This window comes from Typopeltis vanoorti, chromosome 10 (assembly GCF_054136105.1).
Source record: "Typopeltis vanoorti isolate ZY-2024b chromosome 10, IOZ_Tvanoo_1.0, whole genome shotgun sequence".
NCBI classification, from domain to species: Eukaryota; Metazoa; Arthropoda; class Arachnida; order Uropygi; family Thelyphonidae; genus Typopeltis; species Typopeltis vanoorti.
Window position 1 is genome coordinate 3,907,202 of NC_143558.1, and position 21,018 is coordinate 3,928,219.

The 21,018-nt window shown below is 36.4% G+C and overlaps 1 protein-coding gene across 1 annotated transcript in view; it reads right to left on the reverse strand.

Annotated features, from left to right (window-relative positions):
- The window catches only part of LOC150102136 (5'-3' exonuclease PLD3-like), a 181,081-nt gene extending 164,280 nt beyond the window's left edge, over positions 1–16,801 (reverse strand). Inside the window, exon 1 of the mRNA XM_090399515.1 lies at positions 16,769–16,801. Coding sequence (XP_090255641.1) covers positions 16,769–16,801 — 33 coding nt within the window. The remainder of the gene's footprint in view (positions 1–16,768) is intronic.
- Between the last annotated feature and the right edge of the window lie 4,217 nt (positions 16,802–21,018).

Consider the following 21,018-nt stretch of genomic DNA (forward strand, 5'->3'; position numbering starts at 1 on the left):
ACTAACCTTTTATAAAGATTCTTCGCGTCCTAGACAGATTACGACCCGAATATTTCCAATCGCGATGAAAATATCGAGTCATTCTCGCGAATGCGCTACCGAGGTACAAGAAAATAAAGAAAGGTTGCACGCGACAAACTTTCACGGGCCCAAACTTCCACTGAGATTTGAGTTGCCGATTACCAAGAATACAGTATGGGCACTTTGCATCTAACAGACTACGGGTCCGAATCCCCGGAGTGTTTATTTCTTTAATTTCTTTTTTATGAGGTAAATTATTTTCATTGCTTTTGTGTGTGTGAGATCTAATATTCGCTTCTGTTTGTATCCATTCTGTTCCATTGTCCGTCTGCATGTTATAACATATTCTGCAGAAAATATTCCGTTCAGAAGAGTGTAAGAATTCACAACACATTACGTAGATTTAATTAAATTATCATTTTTTCGGCAAGATTTTAATATTCCGGTTACCTAAAAGACACGATGAAAGTGTTCAATATTGTTCGTGAAATTAGTTTCATTTCACAAAACGTTCGAGTTCATCTGCAACAAGAATAAACCGTGTTATATTTCGAGTTCACTTGATTCGCTACCAGTTGGCATGAACGTCTCCAGTAGAACTCGCAGTGCAATAAGGCATTCCGTAAATCGATGGTAGATTTGAATTTTTATTTTAAGATAAACAATGATGTAAAACTTTCATCAACAATTCGTTAAACTGTATTGATAATTGTTCAAAAAATTCGTCCCTCCCTTGGAACTACGTAAATAACAGATGAACTAAACTGGAATGCTGCTGTAGACATCGAGAGCTTAATAACATCCTATAAATCGCATATTTTTGAGTCTGTTAAGACTAATTCAGAAAAGATTTAGCCACTCATCTAATATTAATAAGATATAATAGTATAATATAATATATAATTCATCTAATATATAAGATATAATCCTCCCCAAAGGGAATCCAAACCAACATCGAAATACGAGGGTGGTCTGAAACGTTGTCGGTCTCGACCATAGATAGCAACACTATCGGCAAGATTTTTTTTCTAAGTTGGTACATCTGTCATAAGAATCCTTGTGAAATTGCAAGTCATTCTATCAAGTAGTTTGCTTTACACAGCTGTCTGAAGCAAAAGCGTTGTCTGTATCCCTTGAAATGGATAAAATTGCGTATCTAGCGGTTATAAAATTCTTTGTAAAAGAAGGTTTAACGCCAAAAGAAATTCATTCGAAGTTCATAAAGGTTTATGGGCACCCTTCTCCTTCGTTTTCGACAATTAAGAAATGGGCTGCCGAGTTTAAATATAGCTGTACCAGCCTTGAAGGTGATCCACGTGAAGAACGTCCAAATAAGAACACCAGAAATCATTGATCAAGTGTACGATATGGTATTGGATGATCGGCAAGTCAAAGTGCGTGAAATTGCTTAAACTATAGGCATTTCAAAAGAACGTGTAGGATATATTTTGCATGAAGAATTGCAACCGAAAAAGCTTTGTGCAAGATGGGTACCACGCTTGCTCGCAGCAGATCAAAAAGGCACTCGCATGAAAATCTCTGAACAGTGCTTGGAACGTTTTAACAGGAATAAAACTGATTTTGTGCGTCGATTTATTACTTTATTACTGTGAATGAGACTTGGATTCACCATTACACACCAGAATCTAAACAGCAGTCAAAACAGTGGAGAGAAGCCGGTTGTTCGGCGCCAAAGAAGAACGAAGTCGGTTCCATCAGCAGGAAAGGTCATGGCATCTGTGTTTTGGGATGCTAAAGGCATTTTGTTTATTAATTATCTTGAAAAGGGTAAAACAATAATCGGGGAATATCCTTCCGATCTTTAAATCAGACTAGACGAAAAAATTCGTCAGAAAAGACGCGGTTTTCAGAAGAAAAATATCATCTTTCATCAAGACAATGCACCTGCCCACAAAGGTGTTTTGGCAATGGGAAAATTAAGAGATCTGCACTATGAATTGTTGGACCATCCACCCTATTCCCCAGATTTGGCTCCTTCTGACTTCTGTATCTTCCCAAAACTAAAGCTCTTCCTCGCTGGTCAGCGTTTTTCTTCGAATCAAGAGGTGATTGCAGTTCTAGAGAGGGAATTTGCAGATCTTACTGAGAACCACTACAGGGAGGGACAATGGCGCTGGAGCATCGCTGGAATAAATGTATTAGTCTTAAGGGAGATTATGTGGAAAAAGAAAAATAATTTTGAAATTATAAATTCGTTTTTTACTGTTAGGCCGAGAACGTTTCAGACCACCCTCGTATAAGAAGTTTAAAATTTTTAAAAAGAAAAAAAAATCCATAAAATAAAAAAGAAAGAAAAAAAATTTGAGTAAGTAATTTTCAAATTACCTATCAAATCATCGATTTTTAGATGATTTACAATGGAAAGTACTGAAGAGGTAAATGCAAATTTTATCCACACTAGCTGTGCGTCTCTGAATGGAATGAAAACACTGCGTGTTATAGCGCTATTTAATTAATATTAGCGAAAGAGACAGGCTGGCTTTCATTTCTGCTGTTAGCACGCAGTTGAAATGTAGATTAATGGGGAGAAAAAAAGAGTAAACAAAGACTTAATATGACATGTGGAAACGCCTCGCACGTACAAACATGCTGTTGATAGTATCATAACAGCAATCATGTGATCTCATTCACGCTCCAAACTGAATACACGACATTGATGACAAGACTGATTGCGCTGGACGGAAAAAGGCAGCTTTTCACAGAACAGAAGAAAGAGCTTTTCTTAAAGTGAAACTGAAAGTCTTACCTCTTTGGACAGGACAGACACTCGGGAACCCATCTGGTCGCATCCAATCAAATCTTTAACCTCAAACGCTGACTTGCTTTTGATCGAACAACCCTCCTCTCGTCAATTCTTAAGAGGCGACCGCACGTGTGTTTACTTTCTTAGCGAATCATCGCTGCTTGCAACGGCAGGGCACACGATCGACGTCAGATGTGCCGTCAATGTCGTACAACAAAGAGAATAGGAAACAGAAAACGGCACGAACTGGTGACTGCTGTGGTTCATCTAGTAAACTCAAATGGAACAATTTTTTTTAATTTTTTTTTTTTATTTAAAGGTCACAAGTGACAGTTAGAATAACTGGCGTTTCACTTCCATTTTTAAAGCTATTCTAGTTCTTTCTCACATTTTTAATGATATTTTGTCGTGGACGTATTTATAAGATATTTAGCCACAGGTATAATATAACAATATCTGTTTTAACGACATGCAGTACATCTCCCTGTCTAAACTTCCTCTTTTATAGAAAATTTCATATAAGTTTCCGATTTTAAAAATGCAGTTGAATATATATGACTAAGTATATCAATGTAAGTTTTTTTCAGTTTCTTGATTTTTAAGGGCTTCTAAAATAGCCAAAGTTCAGATTGAATCAAATGCAGGATCTAAGGGTTTTTGGCATTTATTTGTATTTTGAATTATTTCTCTTATTACATTTTTTTCCTGAATCCTGCTTATTTTTGACGTTGGCAAAAATCTAGTTTGTTTTGGATTCTGTTGCTAATCATTTTAGCAAAACTTTTGTATATTTTTGAAAGGAAACTCATAGGACAGTAATTTTTAATATTTTCCCCGTCTACCTTTTTCAAAAATATAATAAGGATATTCCAACTCTTTGGTATTCTCTCCTGACTTAGGAATGAAGTATACATCTTACTTAACATAGTCATGACTGGTGCATCACCTGCTTTCAAAACTTCTGTTGGTAATTCATCTTCACCTGGTGTCTTTCCACTACTCATGCTATCCATTGCATATTGAATTTCTTCTTCTAAAACATCAGGCCATATTTCTCCCTCTTCCGTTTGGGATATTACATTTTTGTTTTCAGATTGGTTTAAGTCTTTTGGGAAGCATCACACAACCTGGCATAAAAGGATTCTGTTTTTCTTATGATCTGTTCTTTGTCTTTAATTATTACTCCATTTTCATCTTTAAGGGTTATTAATTTATTTTCTCTAATGGACAAATCTCTTCTCACTCCTTTTAAATTCATATTGTTTTCTATTGTAATTCTAATTCTCCTTGCTATGAAGTTTCTAATTTCTTCTGTCATTCTTTTTCTTGTTGTTGTTGTACATAACTCCGAGATTCTATTCTACTTTTCATGTCTAGATCTCTTTTAATTTCTCTTTACCTTCTGAGAAAGTTTAGGGTTTCATCGGACAATTTTCTTTCCAACTTCGTTTGGTTAAATTCACCAATCTCCTTAGTTATTGATTACAGTCAATAATTACAGACAATTTCATTGATTACAGTTTTAATTATTATTTGATAGTTTTTCTCCCCGTCTTCATTCATATCAATATTATAAAACTGTTCTTCTATCTCTTTCTGGAAGAGCTGTTTCCCCCCCCCCCTCCAGATTTGGTATATTAATAGAGGATCTTTTACTTTTGAACAGTTTCTGTCTTTCCCATCTTTTGCTGATGACAATTTTTGATCTCGCTAATCTGAGGTCACTATTTGTATATAAACTATTACATCTGTATCTTGGACAATATACTTTCTGTTGGTTAAAATATAATTAAACACCTCTCCATTTGGACTTCACCATGTTCATTTCCGATTCTTTCTTTTCTTTCTTTTTTTTTTTTTTGAAGAAAGTATTAATTACACAAAGACCTCTACTTTCAGCAAATTCTATCAATCTTTCTCCATTTTCATTCCTCTGTCCTAGTCCATATTTTTCAATTGCTGTTAATTAGGAAGCCAATTCCTCCCCGGGATCTTGGATTGTCACTATAACTATAGAGTAAAGGTCCATTCTTTAGATCGGTACGATTTTCACCAACTCTTCAAGTTTCATACAATCCAATGTTGTCCCATTTTATCTTCTATGCTTCCAATAGTAATTCTAATCTTGTCTGTCCTAATAATGACCTACAGTTCTAGGCACACACATATAATTTTCTGTTATTAGTGCTATAGTTTGTGTATAGTGTTTCTCATCAGTAGCAGACCTTCCCAAAGGGTTTTAGTCAGGTCTGTCTGCAGACCGGACAAAATAAAATACTTTTTTTTATTTAATAAAATAACTTTTTAAACAAAATATTTTTAATTAAAACAACAGAGATACAGCACCGCTGATCAGTTTATACAACTCCTACTGTCTTATTGAGATATATCATTACAAAAATGGAGGTCTCGAGCCATGCACGCAGTATGTCTTTTGGATACGCGTGCATGCTGAGTTAAAACAATTACTGTACAGGAATTTTTGAAATTGTATCGTATTCATGAAAGAAAAAAAAAAATTCGATTATTATTATTATTTATGTATTTTCAAGGCCAATGACCTTGAACTAATGGAAGTTATATCGTACTTAAAAATCTATTACCTCAAGCACTTGATAGAATATTGGTTTATTTCAGTAACGACTCTAAAGCTGTTAATAACTGGATATAGTCGAAGATTTTTCAGGTTTATTACTTCCTAAGCACAACATCAAATACTCGAATAACGAGTAAAAAGACACGAAATGTCTGTAACGAAATATCTACAGTATCTGTTGCGCTGTAAGCTAATAAAAACGTCCAACATTAAACTACATCTGTTACACTCTGAGCGCCGCCTACAATTTGAGTTTAGACGATACAATAATAATCATTTAAAATATACATGATCCTATTTTTGTTCAAGAAAGTCATGGAATGAGATGTAAAGTAAACATTTCACATCTGTGAGATTGGAACCGTCGCGCTGAAGAACAATTATTCTTTCTTTTTCTGCTTTTATATGAATTCCAAATAAAGTAACTATAAAATTCGTTAGGACTTCGCAAATGATTATAACTGCAATTTAATCCTACTTTATTATTATAGATATTATTATAGAAATTATAGAAACTATAGATATGCTTTTCCAAGGATGCCTTGCGATACCTAGGATCAACTTGTGAAGTCAAAAATACAGATAGAAAACTGAAGTACGAGCAATCACAGTCCTGGTATACGATGAACATCGTTTATCCTGGTCTGCTGTGCCACGAAATTCTGCCTTCACCTTCGTATCAGTGGACTGTTAATAGCCCACCGATATATATAATTCCACCTTGTAGTGTATATATATATATATATATATATATATATATATGTATATATATATATATATATATATACAGGGTGTTCGGGATAAATTTGACAGTTTCGTAAGGAAAAAGAAAATCTTCTTTGTATCTATTAAATTTAATGAATTGACAAAAAAACATTACAGGCAGAGTTAATTACAATACTATCAACAAGATTTACTCAAAATAACCACCATTAGCATCGATCACAGCTTCAATTCTGCTTCGGAACCTCGAACAAGCTGATGCTACAGTCTCCCTGGGAAGGGCCGCAAAAACTGTTTTAATTTTATCCATTAACTGGGCTTTTGTATTACTGGAAGTGCGATTGGTGTCTTTTTCAACTGCGCCCCATACAAAATAATCCATGGGGTTAAGGTCTGGGGAGTTTGGAGGCCAAACATTTGGACTGGTGAAGTCGTAGAAATTTTCAGACAACCATTTTTGACTTTTCCCAGAGGTGTGGCAAGGGGCCGAATCCTGCTGCCATACATACGGCCTACCATTGGCTACCCTTGTTATCCAGGGCTTGACTACAGTTAGCAACTCCACGAACAAAGCCCGAATTCCAATGCCAGGGTTCTTCAACACCTGTTCCTGCAGATTTGCGAGGAATTCTGCTGTACGAATGCAATCAGATCGTCTGCTAGGGATCTTTCTTCTTGCTACATCCTCGTAGTCACCATTGCAAGTCTCTAGTTCATGCCTGATTGTTTTTACTGTATTCAGGGAGCATTGGGCAGCAGTCGTAATATCCTTATTTTGATGGCGGGCACGAATCATCATGATACAAGTTATTCTCTTCCATGATTCAGGTGGGTTCCAGCTATCCATCCTTTCTGACATCTTGTATATGAATGAAGAAGGGTCCAAACTTTTAAATGAAGAGAAGTGTGTGTTAATACATGTAACTTACGGAAAAATATAATTAATTATAAATATGTCAAATTTATCCCGAACACCCTGTATATATAAACTCCATTTAGGTTAGGAGGTTTTTTTTTTTTTTTTTTTTTTTTTGAAATCAAGTTTCAGTTTGAAAATTAAGTTCATAAAGTCTTGTCAAATTCTTAATGAAAAAAGTGTAGTTTTTTTTTTTTTTTCATTATTCAGGAGGGCCCCGGAGCACTCTAGTGCCTCGAGCTCCGAAAGCTTCGGGAAAAGTGTAAGTACGACCCTGTATGGAATACTAGTAATGGTATAAATAATCTATTACTAGTATTCCATATCCTTTCCATTTTCACCTTGTAGTAAACATACAGTCATTAAAAGTGAAGCAGATTGTACACTACGAGAAAGAGATCTACGTTGATTGGAGAGTGGTTAAATTATCTTTTATTGTAGTTGGCATGTGAACAATTTATATGAGGTCTATAAAAGAATTTGTCAATATTTTCTTAAAGGAAAGTATTGCCAAAGTCTCGATTCTTTTCACAGATATACGTGGTCGATAGGTTCAATCTTAATGATGTCCGTTTGTTTCATCATTCTGCAAATGACTATCGATCTGATTTAGAGAAACTCAAATGTTTGCTTTTATCAATCACTACGTATCTACCTTTATCTCAATACACCACTTCTATTATTTTTTACTTCAAAGGTGGCATTTTTTGGAATCTTCGCATTGATATCCCATATCAAACTATTCAAACCTAGAATGCAATCGTTTCGATCTTCTTTCAGTCAATAATCCATTTTCCTCTTTTCATTTAATGTGTTTGTCGTCTCTATTGATTTTTTAATGACGCCAATTATTCTGAACTTTTTCTTTCTTTAAATGTTACTTGGCTATTGAAGAACACACTAACGTGCAAAGATAAAGAAGTTATTATGCCTCCTTGTAAGGCGTTGGTACGTCCACATCCGGATTACTGTGCTCAGGCCTGGTCGCCTGGATTCCTTGGCGATGAGGAAGTGGTAGAAAATATTCAGAGGCGAGTTACCAAGTTGGTGAGTGTAAGAAATGCTCCCTACATTGGTAGATTGAGAGTTTTTGGATTATAGAGGTTGGTTGATAGGCGGAGAAGAGGGGATATGATAGAAAAATTTAAATTACTAAAAATATTTTATAAGATTGATGCAGGGGAAATGTTTCAGGCGTGTGACAGTGGTGAAAGAACAAGAGGTCATTCCTGGAAATGAAGTAAGAGTGTGGTTAACAAGGATGTGAGGATTAGATTTTTCACTTGGAGAGTGGTGAATGAGTGGAATGCGTTGCCTGAGTCAGTTGTGAGTGCTTCGTCTGTCAATGAGTTCAAGAAGAGGTATGATAAATATTGTGGGGACAGTTTGGGTCTCTCGCGATGAGTCTTCTGACTCCATGGAGATGCTCGTATACTACTATTGCTACTACTAATAATAATGCTATCCATGTATAATCTAATACCAACAATAACACCATGTACTAGAGAAGAAATATTCGGAAATACTATCACTGCCTCCTGTCTAGATCATATAAACGTCCGAGCACCACCAAACAGTTACACTGCATCAGTCATAAAGTGCAAAGTAGCAAACCATTACTTCACCGCTCTAAACCTGCACACCAAGACAATATCCATGCAATGTCCCACAGAAGAAAAGCTACAGAAAACAATAATAGACGAAGAAATAGTCAACCACGAAATAAGAAAAACAGACCTGGCATCAGATTCAGCAGATATCTTATACAACAACATTAAACTCACACTGGAGGAAATATATAAGAAAGCTGCAAAGAAAGTCAGAATTCGTTCAAAAACAACACAAAATCCTTGGATAACACAAAATTTAATCCTAGAAATACATAGAAAGGACGCTTTATGGAAAGAATTAAAGCGATATCCAAATAACACAGCTTTAAAAACTGAATATAAGATAACAAGGAATCTCCTTACAACACAAATCAGAAATACAAAAAAGAAGCTACTACAGAGAAAAATTAACCTCTGCACAAAACAACATGAAACAGACCTGGCATCTTATCAACGAGATGCTAGATAGTGCTCCCAACACTGCCGCCTCCGAAACCATTAAATACAGTTTCATGAAACACGCAAAACCTATCCAACAACTAGCAAATGACTTTAACCAATACTTTGCAGACTCCATCCAAGAACTACACAGAAATATTCCCCCAATCACAAAACGTGACCCTCCACTTGGACCACAATCAAAACAGACATTATGGTTCCCAACCAGAAGAGAAGCAGAACTTCTCTCTGCAGTACATCAAATCAATCCAAACAAAGGCCCAGGAATTGATGGTATAAGACCTAAGGATATCAAGCAACATGCAACTAGTTTAAGTCCCATCCTACTAAAATTAATAAATAAAATATTTAAAACAGGACACATACCAAGTATGCTTAAGACCGCCATAATCACACCCATATACAAACATGGAAAAAGAAATTTAATCAGCAATTACAGACCCATAGCAACATTACCAATTATCAATCAAATTATGGAGTGGATCGTACTGAAGAAACTCACAGCATACACTGAGATCTTTCATCTTATCCCCAAAACACAATATGGTTTTCAGAAAAATAAGGGAACAACATCTCTCTTGGAAGACTTTACAGACAAAAACAAAATTTCCATGGTAGTCTTTATTGATCTAAATAAAGCATTTGACACATTCACACATCAAACCTTGTTAGAAAAGCTGAGGCATGTTGGAATAGACGGGCCCCTGCACAGGTGGTTCACAAACTACCCCCGAAATAGAAAGCATATCACACGTATCGGGTCAAACCGAAGCAGAGAGCTACCAATAACCTGTGGAGTTCCACAGGGAATTGTACTATCCCCCAACTCTATTCAACATTTACACGCATGATATTAATTAGCTGCCTCTCAAAGTTAAGATATTCCAATACGCAGACAATATAGCTATAATATCCATCCATAATAACGCAAGCATAGCCCAAACAAATATGCAACATGATATAAATCTGATCATAGACTGGCTTACAAAAAACTCCATAGACCTAAACTCAGAAAAGACAAAATTAATGATATTCAAAAATCCACTGACTCGACCAGTTGACAACAAATATATAACCATCCAACATCCACTTTCCAACATAAAAAACACACAGAACAGCAAAACCACTACAATCACTCAGGTTGAAACAATACGATACCTTGGAATTTACTTCGATGCAGATATGAACTGGAATAGCCACATAAACCATCTACACAACAAACTCCGAACAATAAGTGGCAAACTCTACAGGTTAAAAGACATAGTTCCCATATGCCTAAAAACACTAATATACAAAGCACTAAGCCAAAATATACTAAGATACGCGATAACAACGTATGCCTTCTGTGCACCCTACAAATTAAATAGATTAATGTCGCTACAGTACAAAATGATAAAACTGATCTTTTGGGAACAAAGAGAAAATCACGACCTTATAAACATTGCAATGTCAGAACACAAAATACTGACAGCAAAACATTTATGTCACTATGCAGCTTTGCTAAAACATTATTTCGATGCCAACTACAGGACAGTCAGAAATACATACCGTATAACAAGACCTCAGACTACTAATTATATCACATATAAATACAATAATCTCTACGGAAAGGCCACGCGAAACTTCTACATCCCAGACATGATAAACAAATTACCTTTTGAATACAGAAACCTTACAAACTACAATAGCCTGAAAAGAGCTCTAAGGACATACTACGAACAAGAAACACGCACCCAAAATACCATACAAACTTAATGAAACACAATATCTTCGTCCAGGCTTCCAGTTCAGCGAGGCATCAAGACATTCCAGTTGTCGCGCGCGCGTGTGTGTGTGTGTGTGTGTGTGTGTGTGTGTGTGTGTGTGTGTGTGTGTGTGTGTGTGTGTGTGTGTGTGTGTGTGTGTGTGTGTGTGTGTGTGTGTGTGTGTGCGTGCGTGCGTGCGTGCGTGCGTGCGTGCGTGCGTGCGTACGAATCTCTCAATCAACGGCTGCAGAGGAAATCAAGCCTATTAAACATAGATTTGATTTCATAGCCTCCCAACACAGCAAACAAACCAATAAATAATAACTAGTGTCATCCTCAGATAAACTCACAAATAAACTCCGAGGATGAAAGCTGAGAAATAACATCTCATCCAAGATAAAATAAATAAATAAAATAAAAATATGTATCACATGTAATCAAAAGTATGTATGTAATGTATGTATGTATGACATGCTATAAATTATCATAGTTATTATTGCGAAAAAAAATTTTTTCTGCCATCCTTAATAATAATTAAGGGGATACAAATCCCTTGTTTTTCAACTGCCAGTAAGCAAAACTCTAAGATCGAGAACTACGAATCTATGAGTTTCATATATACCGAAAAACTATCGGCGAATCCAAGTGTAAATGACCACTTGGTAGTACAACACCAAGGCAACTCGAAGCAAAGGTGGAGCAAGCTCCCTCCCTGTCCTTGATATTTTCTCATAATGTAAAAACACAGCCCCTAGGCGATGTAATACTGTAATTACATTATGAGGAGAGGTCACTTCCCAGACCGGTTTCAACCTTTTTTGAAGTCTCATCAGTGAGTAGGTCGACCTGGAAGATAACAAGGTCCTTATATTCCTTATAAGGACTGGCTTAAAGGGGCGAAGCAAGAATGCGTTTCATCTTCCCCGTTATCTGTAGAGGACAGTGTAGGGATAAGGTGTTATTGAGCTATTAAAGCTCTGGTCATGGCAGGATGGTAACAGCAATAGCCGAGCTTCAGTTAGAACTTCATTAGCTACAGCATTACTATCCATTACCCTCCAAGGGTATTAATCACCGCATCTCACGGTCGATTAACTCGCATCCTACTCCCCTCAACTATACCACTGCTCAGATGCAACAAGGTTTAAGTGAAAAGAACTTACATACCTTTACTATACGAATGCCATAAAGGTGTGTTTGTATATTATAACATAAATTGAAAGCCAAACGGCTATTTTTCTGGCATCCTTAATAATAATTAAGGGGATACAAATCCGTTGTTGTTCAACTGCCAGTAAGCCGTTTATATGGCATTCGTATAGTAAAGGTATGTAAGTTCTTTTCACTTAAACCTTGTTATCTTCCAGGCCTACCTACTCACTGATGAGACCTCAAAAAAGGTTGAAACCGGTCCGAGTAGTGACCTCTCCTCATAATGTAATTACAGTATTACATCCCCTAGGGGCTGTGTTTTTACATTATGAGAAAATATCAAGGATAGTGAGGGAGCTTGCTCCACCTTTGCTTCGAGTTGCCTTGGTGTTGTACTACCAGGTGGTCATTTACACTTGGATTCGCCGATAGTTTTTCGGTATATGTGAAACTCATAGATTCGTAGTTCTCGATCTTAGAGTTTTGCTTACTGGCAGATGAACAAGGGATTTGTATCCCCTTAATTATTAAATGTAGGTAACGTTATATCATACGTAACTAAAACTATGTAGTGTATTATATTATTAAAAAAATAATAATAATAATGTTTTTCTTGACTCTCTTGTCCAATAGCACTGATTCATGAGGTAGCGACATTTGCTCTTAACACTGATCTGAAATAATGGTTCACATCCTTAACCACTGTTTAATCCAAGTAAATCTCTTTCTCACCAAGGGTCCTTCTAAGTGAACTATGAATGTGTTTTTTTAATCGATTACGAAATCGAGATCGCGATGTAATGTTGATTTCCTCCAGCACGAAGCGAATATTCAGCAGTCATTTTCACCCTTGCGTTGTCTAACATTATAAGAATGCTAAGCAAGATGAATCTCTCTCTAATTTTGAAGTGGTCTTTTTAACTTTCTTAATTAGACTTTTGCATCTGAGCATCATCCCGTGCAAGAGACTCGATAACTCTGTATGAAAGCTGTATCTCTTGAAGGTTAGTATGCTAGTCTCATAGAAGAGTAAGAAAATATTTGGCATCTCTTGCTATCGTGCTAATCTCTTTGTCGTAAAAACAAAAAATCCAAAATAACTCACCAATCTTTTTTAGTATAAGGATATTATAAATATTGAACACTCAACCATCTGGTAGATGAGATTTTCTCTTTGTTTACTTTGGTTTGAATTATGGCTGAAAACAACTAAAGCTAAGTGGTCAGTATTTTTGTGTCTATTAAGCCCTGGTCACACCTCTAAGAGAGAGAGAGAGAGAGAGAGAGAGAGGTCAGTACCGTCGACAGGGTGTAGTATAGATCATATTGCTCAGCCATATTGCGCTTGGTGCCGTCGCTACGCGAACAATTCCTGTTAGCGTAGCAAGTGCGGAAAGAAGTTTTTCCAAACTGAAACTGATTAAAAATTATTGGCGGACAGCAATGACCCAAGAAAGATTGGTTGGTCGAGCAACTATATCGATAGAGGCTGACATAGCTTATAATTTAAATTTAGAAGAGCTTATAAATTGTTTTATTGTGCGATATCCCCGTAGAACAAACATTTAATTAATATTATTATGTAATAGTTCTGCATTAATGTTTCGCTTGTAATAAAAACAAAATAGTAATTGGAGATTTTCTTATATTTTTGTCTTATAATTCATCAGGGGCGATATTTAATTGTTTGCCTCGGGCGCGATCTAATCTGTCGACGGCCCTGAGAGAGGTAACTTGTTTTCAGTATCTCTGGCATACCAGAGAAACAATTCAGATGTTATCACTGATGCAGAGAAGTTTTTACCACCTCAGGAACTCGAGTTTTCTTTATCCAAAAACGTACAAAGAATCCATCGCATTACTCTCGTAATTTTTCAAAAAAGACATTTACAATTTTACAATTTAGGCTTAAGAACACGATATGGCGGAAGTTGTCAGCCGTCCTCTCGTCTGGATGGCTTCAAAATTATCGGTAGTCATGGACCAGCTATCGGTGACAGTATTAAAGGTGGAACGGCTGCTCACAAATTTTCAAAGTGAGTTGGAGATAAAGGAGTCCTGCTTACTTCCTTTATGGGAAATAAACACACCTTAGAGGATTGTTTTATTTATTTATACGATATCTTCCGTTACAAATATCGCCGGGTCCTGGTTGGTCGAGTGGTTAGCGCACCTGCGTTCTTCCAACCAACAAGTTGAGGGCTCGAATCCCGTCATGCGCATGGATGTTTACGATTGTCTTTAGGTAGGACATGAATTTCATCGCCTGATGTGAGACCACAGCCCAGCTAATTGGATCCCTGAAGTGGCTTGAAAAAAAGTGCCATGTCTGGTCTCTAGAGCAGGACTTCCAGACTATGTAAGAAATAATTACAAAAAATATAAAATTGATTTTAAAAAACGGGAGAAAATTCCTTCATCTAACTTAGGATCAAAATGTACTATAGGTTGGTAAATAACCTTTTGTAAAAAAAAAAAAAAAAAGGGACAGATCAGTTGACCATATCAATACATTAATCGAAATCACGTGATGCAGATAGTTGGATAACTTTATAATTTTACCCTAAACGTGCTCTTAATTCTACTCAATCTATAGGCTACCATCATTAAAGACCTCGAAAAAAATTGATGAAATGATTTATTGAAGCTAATATTCTAAATGCATTTTCTCAAATGAAAGTAAGCCAGTGAATCTCAGCAGTAGTGGCACAAATTTTTAGAAACTTGGATTGCTCATCTTACAGAACAGACAAACTGGACGATGAACAAAATACACGATCACAAGCGTGAGCCGTTTACTTCCCTCCTTAGTGCTAATTCCAAATAACACAACTTAGAAAAGTGTATCCCGTTTCTCAAAAAGTATTTAATGGACAACATGTTATGCACTTATAATCGCTGGTAAAGTTTTAATCTACTAAATTACTTTTTACAGTTACTGCTGTCCACGTGGTATTTGTATGGAAGATCATCTGATTGTATTCTAATCCAGAACAAAAGACATGTTTGAACCAATGGAAGAATTGGTCGATTTTTGCCAGTTTAAAGTTACTGGAACTTCAAAATAATTTGGTTTTGTAAAGGAATTATTATTACACTGAAGAACAGGTAGAAGTTGAAACGCGAATTGAGTTAAATGGCATACTAAACACACACACACACACACACACACACACACACACACACACACACACACACACACACACACACACACACACACACACACACACACACACACACACACACACACACACACACACACACACACACACACACACACACACACACACAAAGGAGAAAACTTCCACATTCCAACTTTTTTTTTTTTTCAGGTCCAGAAAATCTGTGAACTCAATCAACAATTAAAAAAAAATCTACGGGTTTGTTGGCCCCTAAAACATACCTAAAACACTGTCCTAATCATACATAAATATCTTTTAAGATTTATTTTAACTATCATGATGTCATTGATAACTGATGACATCCGACAACACCTACGGGGTTTATTTATATGGGAAAATGTGTCAACAAAATTAAATTACCACTATACAGGGAAGCAACTGTACAAAAGTCAGTGAAACAGAATTCAGTTACTGTTTTTTTATGGTGAAAAAAATTAGATATGGTTGAATGTTTTAGCGAAGAAAACGAGGTTAAGACAACGCAAAGCGTTAAAATGCACTTGCTGTTTCTTTTTCTATTTTTAATTTTGAAAAATGTTAAGGAATATAACATTCTTTTATGTATATGTATGAAAAATGATTTTTTTTATCCTCCTGTAATCAAAGTGCGTGAATTCCTATTCAAATTTAAAATCTTTAAAATCTTGTTTAAAATCCGTACTGACATTTTTCGAGTAATCTGAATTGTGTTTTAAATTAAAAAGGTTAATGTTAAAATTTCACATTGATACGAAAATAAATATTACAAATGACAACAAATAAATTGCCTACATAAGACACAAACAGCCCTATGTTCAATTCTTTCATAACGAATAATGTCACTATACAATAATGTTATTATCAAATCACACTTTTTTTTTACAATTATCTGAGATTTTGGCTTTCTAATTAAAAAAAAAACTTCCTTTCTTTGTTTTGAAGCTTCCCAAGTAAGTGCTACTTCATTTTTATTAGCAATACATATAAATGAATAAAAAGGAAAGTTACAAACGATAAAATACGTATCAATGTTAGTATAGCCATATGAAGAATAGCATTTAGAGCATTCATTTGTTGTTGTTGTATTTTTAATATCAGAAGTTTGTTTAATTTAGGCAGTTCAAAAAAGGGTTTTGACTTCTGACTACCTACCTATACGTCAGGAATATTAGCAAAACGTGTATTGGGTTAATGTCCTTAAGATATCCCTTGCACACCTGAGAAATAGTTTTGAGTTACTGCTTCATGAACTTTAACATGAGCAACGTCCTGAATGTCGTCTGCTAAACAGTGTAAAAGTCATTTATTAAGTTCCAAGGGCATCAAGTAAGTTGTAGAGGTAGTTTGCTTATACAGTCATTCGTGGATTGCCATAATTTGACTATAGGAGTCGGGTTGGTGTACTGATTTTTGTAACCGACCTGCAACAAGGACATCGTAGTGGGAGTATGAAAGCAGACATGCAAATTAGGGTACCTTAATGATATATAAGATCGAATTCCTCTGGTGAAAATACCACCGATCCAAACTTACTGAGAATTCGATGGAACGCATGCTACATTTGCGGTTAGGGAAGAGAACTTTTATTTTAATTTATTTCTTTTAAAGTGCAAACACTTACCTGCTTGTATAGGGATGAAATGCGAATTCCCATTTGATGGCTACTCCGGGTGGATCGTTCCACACGACTTGCACTTGCGGCCACACGTTCTTCGTCACCGAGGCAGTCGGCCGAGCACCCAAGAAATCACACGGGACGCTGCACGTGCGTAGAGCTCACGAGACTGTCAGTTGCTGTGATGACAGACAAGAGAGTGGTTCTGTTTTCTGACGCGAGGAGAGTGCACCACAAAGAAACAGAGCTGCGCGGGGAGAGAGAGAGAGGCAGAGTTCGTACGCGCGTGTGCACTCACGGCTACACACAACACATACAAGCAGGCAGAAAAGAAAATAATTACCGTAGTCTCTCCTCTCTCTCTCTCTCTCTCTCTCTCTCTCTCTCTATATATATATATATATATATATATATATATAAGTTTTTTTACCTTGGGAATAAAGAATTAGGGTTACCAAGTAATTTTATAAACTTGATTATTTTAATTCCTAATCCCAAGTATGCAAACAATTAAGTTTGCGCCTGAAACAAAGTTCAAGTCTAAAGATGATACAACACCAGGGCAACTCATTGTAAAGGTGGGTAAAGCTCTGATCACTATTCTTAGTATTTTCCATAATGTAAAGCACATCTCACTAGAAGATGTATACTGCAATGCATTATGGGTGGGGTCACTACTCAGACCGGTTTCAACCTTTTTTGAGGTCTCCTCAGTGAGTAGCTAGACCCTAAATACCAAGGTTTTAGTAATACGGAGCCTTATCAACTTTACCTATAGAAGTTGCTACAAGGTGTTTTTATTTTGAATAAGAATCTCTGGAGAAGATATAGATGTAAATAAGTTTTTTTTTATCCACCTTTACGATGAGTTGCCCTGGTGTTGCACCACCTTTAGACTTGAACTACGTTCAGGCGCAAACTTAACTGTTTGCTTACTTGGGATTAGGAGTTAAATAACCAAGCTTATAAAATTACTTGGTAATATTATTATTATTATTATTATTATTATCTGAGTCCTCCAGGAAGTCAAGAACTCATCGAAGGAGGCTGTAAATTACCCAACCCAGCTGTCATACCTTCCCTTAAATTAATTTACACTAGATGCACTCACTACCTCTAAGGGCAAATTTTTCCACTCACTCATTCACTGCTCTCTGAGAGAAAAACCTAGCTCTTACCCTTTTCTTGACTGAGAACAACCTTAACTTCCATGGATGCCCCCGTGTTCTCTCCCCGCCTTCCATATAACGAAAAATTTCATCATTTGAAATGCTATAACACCCATTCAAAAGTTTATAGACCTCTATCATATCACCCCTCTTTCTTCTGTTAACCACAGTCTGTAATCCACATACTCGCAATCTGTCCTCATAACCTAAATCCCATAATCCGGATATAATCTTTGTAACTCTTCTTTGCACCCTTTCCACAGCTTCTTTACCCCCTTGGAACCCGGGAGACCAAATCTGAGCACAGTAATCCAAGTGTGGTCTTATCAAAGCCTTATAAAGAGGCAAAATTACTTCTTTATCCTTACATATCAAGGTTCACTTCATAGCATGGAGTCTTCTTGTAGCATAGAAATTACTCTCTGAGTTGTATTTGCAACTTTTGTTATGTGACCTTTGAACTTTAAATTCTTATCCACCAATACACCAAGATCCCTTGCCTTTTCAGTTTCTTGTAGCATAACCCCGCTAATATATTATGCCGCTGGAACTCTAATCACGCCAAATTGCATAACTTTACACTTATTAACATTAAACTGACAGTTATTTTCGTTTGCATAGATTTCCAGTCTATTCAAATCATTTTGTAATTGCTGAATATCAGTAGAATCCCTGATTTCCCTGCCTATCTTCGCATCATCGGCAAACAATTGCAAATCTGATGATAGACCCTACTTGAAGTCATTAATGTATAGATTGAACAATAATGGCCCAAGGACTGAACCCTGAGGTACACCACTGGTTACCTTAAATCTGGCATTCACACCCATTGTATACCACTTTTTGATATCTGTCTGTTAATCATCCCCTGATCCAAGTCAATAGATTATGTTCCAATCCCATATTCTCCAGTTTACGCAGCAGTCTATCGTGTGGTATCCTATCAAATGCCTTAGAAAAACCCAACATTATCATAGTGTATCCATTTCCTTTATCCAACTCGGCCGTAACAGTGTTATAAAATATGAGCAAATTGCTAAAACATGACCTTCCTTTAGTAAACCCATGCTGTTCCCTGCAGAGTATAGAATGCTTGACTACCATTTCTGTATGCGAGTTCTTACTAACTTCTTTAAAATCTTCACTACCACACCAAAGATACTAACAGGTCGGTAGTTAGACACATCAGTTTTTGCACCACCCTTGTGCAATGGAACTATATTACATTCCTTCCATTCTTGTGGTATCATTCCTGAGCTTAGACTCAAGTTATACAAATGTGTGAAAGGCCTAGCCAATTCAGCTGAACATTCCTTTAACAAACTGGCAGATATTCCATCTGTCCCTATTGACAAATTTTTATCCAGGTTGAAGAGCTTTTATGCAAAAGCTCTTCAACCTCATTTTAATGAACCTCTAACTCTTCATCCAACATAGTAGTGGCACTGTGCACCAAACTACATACACCTGGTTGATATATCTTAGCAAAGTGAGCACTCATTAACTGAACAATCTCCTTAGCTTCCGATACTCGTGTACCATCTGCATTCAATAAAGTTATTCTTCCACATTCATTCTTTCTTTTGCTTGCGGCATAACGATAAAATTCTTTTGGATTAGCTTGCATGACCAATTTCTTTTCATACTCCGTTTTAGCTTTTCTCACAATATTCGTTACTTTTCTGGCCTGAGTTTCATGTATTTCATAACTCCTCTCACTGTTATTCTCACGATACTCTTTCCACATCATCTTCTTGTGGATTTCTTGCTTAATAAGGCTGCACATCCATTTCACACCCAACCTATTTATTCTTCGAACATTAGGGATACATTCAGATATTCAAGCACTTTTTCAAAGATTCCCAAGCATTGCTGACATTTTTGCCATTCGGTAACTGATACCATGGGACCAAAGATAATATGCTTCTAAATTGATCATAATTTCCAGCTTTGTAGTTCAGCATGTAGCCTGATTTAATCGGAGCTTCAATACAAGTAGATACTTCCGAAGAAAGAACTGCATGATCACTGTCACCAATTGGTGGCAAAATAGCTATATTCTTGACAGAGATCCCTTCTGACGCTATGAGCAAATCCAACACTCTTTGACCTCGAGTTCCTTCTTTCACATGCTGCTTGAAATAATTATCCCGCAACAATTCAATAAATTCCTGTTCTTTCTGATCATGAGATTTCTCGTCTACCCAATCAATGTTTGTAAAATTAAAGTCACCCATAATGATCATTCGCTTGGTACCCATAAGGCTAAATTGGCGATGCATTTCTTCGTCCCCTACAACTTAGCCACCAGGTCTGTAGCAACACCCTACCATATATTCCATTCTGTTAACCTCCACTTCACAGCAGATAGACCCAAACTCATCGCTACATGGGACATTGTTACCATCATTGTTTTCTTGTATTTCTACGCTAACTGGATCTAAGTCATCTGATATGATTAGTAACACTCCTCCTCCTATCTCTTCTGTTCTTCCTAAAAATAGTATATCTATTACACTCGATCCTACTTACCATATCTGATTCTGATAGCCAGGTTTCACTAACGTCAACAATCTTAGGCCACGTCGTATTCAATAAAGCAACGAACTCAACCCCTTGGTTTCTGATGCTCCTGGCATTTGTGTATAGACATAATAAATTACGACCTAGTCTATTCTTATAATTAAGATATGCAATGTATTTGGTCTTGTTCTAGAATTTTCTCTTTTCTCTCCCGAGGCATACTTAAAAGGTCCGAACCCAAAGCATATTTTTCCACTCCTACGCCACACATGTTCAAAGGCATTTATATCTTTATCACATTTGTATACCATAGCTGAACTTTCACACACATTTCCCCATTCCTCCCTTGATGATCTAGTTTCCCTAACTCACTGGGTCTCATACCAAGAAGTAATTTTCCCAGGCTTCTGATGCCAAATGAATTCAAGTGCAGGCCATCATTCTTATATAAATATTTTCTGCCGTCATACACACCCCACACGTCTAAAAACTCACATCCATATCTTCTACATAGCCTGCGCGTGAAATCATTTGCCATCAGCGCCCTCTTTCTTAACTCAGTAC